The sequence below is a fragment of the Triticum aestivum genome, chromosome 7A (assembly GCF_018294505.1).
Source record: "Triticum aestivum cultivar Chinese Spring chromosome 7A, IWGSC CS RefSeq v2.1, whole genome shotgun sequence".
Lineage (NCBI taxonomy): Eukaryota > Viridiplantae > Streptophyta > Magnoliopsida > Poales > Poaceae > Triticum > Triticum aestivum.
The window spans coordinates 359,976,182-359,983,460 of NC_057812.1; the positions used below are offsets into that span (position 1 = coordinate 359,976,182).

At 45.0% G+C, this 7,279-nt stretch overlaps 1 protein-coding gene across 2 annotated transcripts; it reads right to left on the bottom strand.

Moving 5' to 3' along the window:
- Nucleotides 1-443: 443 nt before the first annotated feature.
- Nucleotides 444-6,593, bottom strand: LOC123154822 (uncharacterized). 2 transcript variants are annotated; one of them, XM_044573451.1, is made up of 6 exons: nt 6,198-6,593; nt 5,315-5,409; nt 4,846-5,187; nt 4,174-4,753; nt 2,079-4,059; nt 444-1,968 (listed from the first exon to the last, which is right to left on the bottom strand). In XM_044573451.1, the coding sequence occupies exons 1-6, from the start codon at nt 6,217-6,219 to the stop codon at nt 819-821; spliced, it is 4,170 nt and encodes a 1,389-aa protein (XP_044429386.1). In that variant the 5' UTR covers nt 6,220-6,593; the 3' UTR covers nt 444-818. The 2 variants fall into 2 exon arrangements, with proteins under 2 accessions (XP_044429386.1, XP_044429385.1); XM_044573450.1 differs by having other exon boundaries at nt 2,079-4,753.
- Nucleotides 6,594-7,279: the final 686 nt, after the last annotated feature.

Here is a 7,279-nt window from a genome sequence, read left to right on the forward strand (position 1 = left end):
CAGCTACATTATTAAGCATTTGAGGTGCTTTGTTTAGATATAGAAATAAAAACCATGTTGTATGTTAGGGTTTGAAATTAGCTCGTGAACTAACTGTGCATGGCTCTCTGTTGAGGGATGGCAATCGTGAGATGTGAGTTTGCCATCTGCCACAGTTTGTACTTAACATGTGGTTTTCCTTGCAAAAAAAAAAATATCCAGAACTCGGTTCTGGTGGCCAAATATGTGTCAAACGAGTATAAAATTGGGTCATCTATTTTGAAACGGAGGGAGTACAACTTAAGAAAACGAGTATAAAATTGGTCATCTATTTTGGAACGGAGGGAGTACAACTTAAGAAAACGAGTATAAAATTGGGTCATCTATTTTGGAACGGAGGGAGTACAACTTAAGAGAACTGACAGTTCCGTGATGCAAAATGACAGAAGTGATGCCAGGATGCAGGATGCTTCAAATGATTGAATCTGTTTAAGTGAATCTCATACAGGGAAAATGCCCATTAAATAAGATTGCAAAGTGAGAAAAAAATATCAAAAAAATGCCAAAAGGCTGAAACATGAAACTGTGGTCCTACTACTGATATAAATATTTACAAGGGAAAACTGGAAAATTGTGAAGTTAATCTGCATTTCACTCCGTGAGGTGCATAATTTCAGCTCTTATGTGGCTTGAACAGACGTCCCTTTGGCAAATAGTAATGACTGATATCATGGATTTGCAGTACTGTCCTTTCCAGTTCAATCAAAACTCAAGGATTCTTATCTGCTTTAGTTCCAAAACGAGGCAAATACACAACCAGCTTCCTCTGAAAGTCCTCGTCAAAATCGCCAAGGGCTTCCTCTTTGCGGTTCAGGTGATCTGGATGCAGAAATGTGTGGATGAAGTTTATCTCCAGCATGATTCCTGAACTGCTTCACAGCACCATTATGTTCATATGGTTTGACAGTTCCATATCTATCATTACATCTTTTATCATCACCATTCCCATCATGCTTATTTCCCCTTTTGAAGTCACGTGGGCGGTGGAATTCTCGAGATCTTGACCGTCCTTGGGAATCCATTAAATCGAACATGTCATTTCTTGAGGTGATTCTCAGAGGTGGGCTCCTCCGAGAATACCGTTTCTTGTGATAAGAAATATCTAGTGTTGAGCAGCTCCTTCCTTCAACCCATGTTGAATCATGTTGAGAGTAAGTGGAATTTATTGATGGACTACCACGCATAACTCGATCATTGAATCGATGTTGTCTTTGAGGTGAAGTCATTCTACCAATTCTAACTTCAGTCATGTAATTAGGAGATCTACTATGCCTCCGTATACTTGAGCCTCCGTTGGATGTCCAAGCATGTGGTGATCGAGATCTAGATCCTGAAGGAGATCTGCTGTGAGCACGTGACAGGTCGAGTGAGGCTCTATGCGCTGGGAACCTCCGTTGTCTATTAGACAGTGAGCTATGAACTGAACTCAAATTTTCATCAATGGCATGATCTTTATCGATCTGAGGACCATATCGACCAGACCGGTTGCCACTAGCACCAAAGCATCGTTCTGGAGGTGCTTCCCTAGCATGTGCAGGTTCTCTGGACAACCCACCCCTTCCAACTCTGTCAACTGGGGAACACCGTCTAGACAAAGGGTGATAGAAGCTACTTTTGTTTCTCATCCTTCTAGACATGGTACTTGTATTTGCTGCATCAACAGCTCTTACCAAAGTGCCATCAGCTGCAACAACAAAGCCACTGCTCTCCATCTTTGCAACAGCAGCTTCAGCAGCATTTCTTGGACCAGCTGGGCCATAATTATTATAATCAGGTGATCTTCGCTGGGTAGAACGAGAACTATTTGAATTTTCAGCCCACTGCTCCCCTCGGATGTTTGCTTGAACATGCCGAGATGCTCCACCCCTGCCATGTGGCCTATCAACAGACCTTTCAGCTTTTGAGCCAGAACCATAGCCATCATCAGATCTGGATTAAAGAAGAGAGTATGCGGCATTAGTCACTAGGATTACGATACTGCACAAACAAGGATTTAATTATGTGTAAGATGACAGCTAAACATATTAACTCAAATTTACCTGCAGTGCTCATTTCTGTGGGGTCTGTCAAATGATCTTAGCCGATCAAGTCGTGATTGCACGTCTCTATTTGGTAATCCCATTGGTCGAAATGATTCACAGGCTTCAGCTGCCTCTAATGTACCTAAAACACACAGGTTAGAAGAATCAACTCTGTCTCTTGAATCTTCTCGAGAGTGCCTCTGATCTTCAGGCAACATATCCCATCCCACGGGCTTTGATCTGATATTCAATGGATCCTCACCTAAGCCATCACCACCCCTTTCAGACTGGCTAACGGTCCCAGCAGATCGAGCTATTGTAAGGTCTAGGTTGTCATACATTCGAGTCTCATTTTTCATATTCACATGAATGCTCCGAGCACTTGCAGCACACATCATTCCAGATCCACCATCCAAGCAGTTACTTGACCATGAGCGCTTCAATGAGACAGGAGAAACATCACAATCTTCCTTCCTGGATAATGTTCCATTGTAATTAGCAACTGGCATAACCATATTGTTTGAAACAGAGCCAACAGGTACATGATGAATGTCTGGGGCAGCTTTTTCATCCTTGTAATCTGATACCTGATAATTAGCACATTTAACTTCTTCATAAATGTCATCGGCCCAATAACGGTCACCAGATTCCCTAAGTTCCCCATCCTCATACTGAGAATCATCTTCCTCGACGTCAACTTTTCCGGTCACAGAAAGATCTTTGCTAAAACGAGACGTGTCTGTCCGATAGCAGTGTTCAAGGCAATTATTTGATGTGACCTTCTGAAGATCATGTTTGTAACCACTTGGTTGGCTTTGTGCTCTAGATTTTGAATCCACAATATTGTCCATGTCAGTATCTGCTTGTTTAGAGCACTCTGAATTGAGACCATGAGCATGAATATCACTGGTGATGTAACATGTTTCTGCACTGGTAGCGTTGGCACAAGCAAGTAAACGATTTCTGTAATCGATTGTTGCATCCACACCACCCTCTATATGCGCATAGGACATGACGCAATCAGAAGTGCGTAGGTTATCCTCTGGATGAGAATCAGGGAGGTCTGAATCATTGTCTGCATCTCCAGCTTTCTTGTCAACGCACAATACGTCAGTGTCATGTTCAGCCTTCTCATTGACGGACTGATCAATTTTACTAGTTCCTGAATCAACATCCAAAAGTTCATGGTTTTTAAATTCAGATATGCTCTGTAGTGAAGCCTGCCCAAGTTTATCATCGCTCCACCCAGCGTCAGTAAAACTTTTACTGGAAACTGTTGCAATATTTGTGCTTTCCTCAGAAACTAATCTGCTTGTCATAGGCTTCACTCTGGAGCCCAGAACACTTGTTTGAATTGAACTACCTCCAGCATGAGCATCCTCAGAAGTCAAGTGAGACAAACCTTCACAATCAAGGGGTGAAATGTGTGACACATCAAGTTTCTCCACATTTGCAGCAAATGCGAAATGTTCCTGAGTAAGAGACAGAGAACTCAAGTCTGGATTAGATCCGATATGCAATGCCACATTAGAAACATAACTACTCTTCTGCAGATCAAGCAAATTGTTTGTTTCGGCAGAGGAATCATTTCCATCTAAACATTCGGATTCCAATAGCTGAACTTTCGGGGGAGACCGACTGCACAAAGGATGAAATGAACCATCACCTGAGAAATCACTTTCACCCTTTGTGTTACCATCTTTTGCTGCATCAGCCACGTGAATTTTATCAACAGAATGACGAACTATGACCTCAGCAACTGTTGACTGAGAAAGATCCCGACACACCTGTGATTTGTTCATCTCCTTTTGAGCATCATTACAATCACTTACAGAAGCTACAGGATCAGGACCAACCATATCATGATTATCATCATCACCACAATGGGTGTCCCACGCCTCCATCGCAATGTTAAGATCCCAGTGCAGTCTAGAATCATGAGCCGCATTGGAATGCTTGGTGTGCACAACTGTATCTCCAAAGCAGCCTACTGATTTGCCTGGATTGCTTGAGTTAGTTAACATGGTAACATCCGAAGATTTAGCATCAGAAACAGATGAAAAAATATCAGTTTTGTTTGCATTGCTCAACAAAGAATGAAGTGCAGTATTACCCTCCAGAGCAGCTGCAAATCCAACAAGATTCTCTGGACCATTTAATGTTGTGGGGAACAAGGGCTTCATGTCAGGAGCAGACTCAGAGCTATTTGATGTAGTGGGAAACAAAGGCCTCATGTCAGGAGCAGTTTCAGATAATTTCAGGGCCCTGTCTGGGATATTTAGCTTATCCCCCTTAATTTCATGTAGAGGATCCAACAGTGAACTGCCAGAGATAATTTCTGGCTTTCTTTCATCAAGAGAGCAGGCTGACTTCGAGCATTCACCATTTAACTTAGCAACATCCATCTCACTTTCACAGGCAGCAGCAGCCAGTATTGATATACCAGAAAAATCAGCAGCTTCAAGAGGTCCTCTCTTTTCTTCCATGTGCTTGCATCCTAGTGTTTTAACCTTGCGATGCTCGCCATATGATGAAATGCCTCCACCAGATCTGCTCGGTATTTTTTCATAAGGATCCACTAGCAGTGGGGTGGATGGAGGTGATGGAGAACAATCCATATGAACTCTTCTCTTTTTTATTGGAACATTTTCCATGGGATCACCAAAGCGCCGACCAAGAATAGATACCCCAAGCTGCAGACGGATAATTAAATAGTCAAGAATATATTCATTAAATGGGGCAATTGACTCTCATTTCACCGTATTCTCAAGGAGGAAATAAATACCTTCTCAGATTCAGAGGCTGAATCCTCTTCTTGAGCCACTTCTAGACTCATGGGATTGCCACATGCATAGAAAGATCTAATTTCATCCTTCAATCTGTCTCCTCCAGAAAAGGTCCTTGCTCTCCTTGCAGCTCTTTGCCTTCTGTTTACAGTCTTCCATCTCACCTCAGGATCTATAGGTCTGGGGAGCTCCAAGCCGCTGGTGTTAAGGTTGCTGCTACACGATGGCCCACCTCTGTCCACTGTTGATTTGCCACCACAGCTTTTGCAGGTCATCATAATATTTCTGGTATTAGGATTATGAAGTGACGAGGACCTTCTAGTACAACTGCACACTCGAATCTGGCAAGAGAATCGAACAGCAGAAGTTAGAAATCAAAGATGAGGCAAAACATAGATATTTATAGCAAACTCAAGACAATGGCAAGCTTTTAGCACGGCGCAAAGTGCTGGAAAATCACGTGCATACCATCAAATCAGATCGCGTTCCTCCTGTTTGAGTAGAAACAGAAGATGGGTTCACATCAATCCCATGCTTAAATCCAATAGATCCCTCGATACCCTCTGGAAAACAAAAACAACAGAAGGTTGTTGTTGAGCACCATACCACCAATGCTTAGGATACTGTTCGAAGAATAATAGTGTGACAGTCCACAGAGTATGCACATAAGCAAGAGTTAAAAAGTAAAAGAGAATTCCTCAGCAATGCCACTGCCCCCCTGGCAACCATCAACAGCCACTTCCTTGAACCAAATCAGCGCCAAATTAAGGAAAACATTGAGTTTCTGAGTCAGTTTTCAGTGGCAAAATAAGAAACTTTGAGCTTCCGACCAGGCTACAAACAAGCACATTTGTCCTGCAGCACCAACAGCACGCCAGAAGCTAAACTATGTGGTTTCTCCTGCCAGGACTGAACACCCTTGGTACCAGAAGAAGACCACCACAAGTCTAGTCAACTGCCTTCATCCTTTCATTGGCCTCCTCCGCCGCATAGAGAACCACAGCAAGCGGGTAGATCTGAAAGATGAGGAATTTCCGAGGAGAACCTGTCGCTGCCAGATGCACAGAAAGGATAAACAAGAGCTACAGGCCCCAGATTGACCTGAGACAAACTGCGCTGCCAGAAGTCCAAAATCCTCGGACAAAGCAGATCTAATACCCGAACGGCGAGAACATGTCCTCCATCCGTAGCTCGTGGCGGAACCAGCAAGAAACAGCGTGGTCACCGTGGCGGCGGCCGCCGCCAGACCCAAGCTGACCTGTAAAACCGACCTGATCCGGGCGGCAGGGGAGCTAGCAAAGCAGCAGGTAGAGAGACTAGTGAGATTTCTAAGATCTAGGGTTTCGTATACCTTTTGTTCCAGACTTCCTCATCAAACACAGCACCGCCGCCTCCGGCTGCCTCCGCTCTCCGTCCTGCGCGTGTTTGCGTGCGTGGGTGCGCGCACCGCTCAGCTAGAATCCAAACCCTTCCTTCCCATTCGCTCCGTTCCCTTGGTGGCTGGATTCTTTGCGTGCGCTGCGGCTGGAAGAAATTCCCCGCTACTTTTCGACCCTTTTCACCCTGCCTGCCTGGTCAGGCACGCGACGAAACGATCGGCGGTGACTCCCGACTGCCCTTGCCTGCGCCCAAAGTGGCCTGGCCGTGGCCGTCGCCACGGCTGCTCCAGACTTCTCTATTGGGCCTTCTACTTCGCCGCCTGCGGAGGGTGGGAGGAGAAGACGAAGACCATAATATTTTTTCAGTGATTTTGGAGGGCCGTCCAATTAATACTCGATTTCCTCTCGTTTGGTGGGTAAGGACACGTATCCGGGTTGGATGGACCGGATTACCCCTGGAGCCTTTCCGGAGGTGGACGTTGGGCTATATAACAAATACTTCCTCGGGTTTATTAGGCCCCCAACCAAAATATAGGTATCAAGACAAATGATTAATTTTTGGAGTAAGTGTTGTTTTTTCGGTTTTCATGCGTGATTTACTGCCCAAAGCAAACCGCTTCACGCGCATGCAACCTAGGCTCAGTTAGTTTTCTTGTCGCTTTCGAACAAGGCGCCAGCTCGCGCGCGCTCGGTCGCTGCATGACGCATGCATGCCTAATGAAAAGATGATTAGAATCGCATGCACTGGCTGGCTGGGAGACTAGGAGAAGTACTAGTACGGTCAATGTACATCAGTTTCTACATGCCAATGGCTGGTAATTGATTGCGCTCCGTAAGACGAACCGTAGCCTGGGAGATCGATAAAGAAATGGAGCGCACTTACTTTTGGCAGCCGGATCAACAGAGGGGCCTAATAAGAGCGGACGCGCTCCCTCCTCCCACGGGCCCAATAAACCCAGACGGAGGGAGTATATAAAAAGTCGAAACATGCGCTCGTTCGTTGGCGGGTCCACCTCGTTTTGCGAAGGAAACCCTAGAGGCGACGGAAAAGGCG

Excerpts from the sequence above, each read along its gene's own strand:
- LOC123154822 (XM_044573450.1), bottom strand. The coding sequence starts at position 6,219 with ATGAGGAAGTCTGGAACAAAAG. Across the intron at positions 5,188-5,314 it reads GAACGCGATCTGATTTGATG|ATTCGAGTGTGCAGTTGTAC; the intron begins GTATGCACGTGA and ends TTCTCTTGCCAG. Across the intron at positions 4,754-4,845 it reads CAGCCTCTGAATCTGAGAAG|CTTGGGGTATCTATTCTTGG; the intron begins GTATTTATTTCC and ends ATCCGTCTGCAG.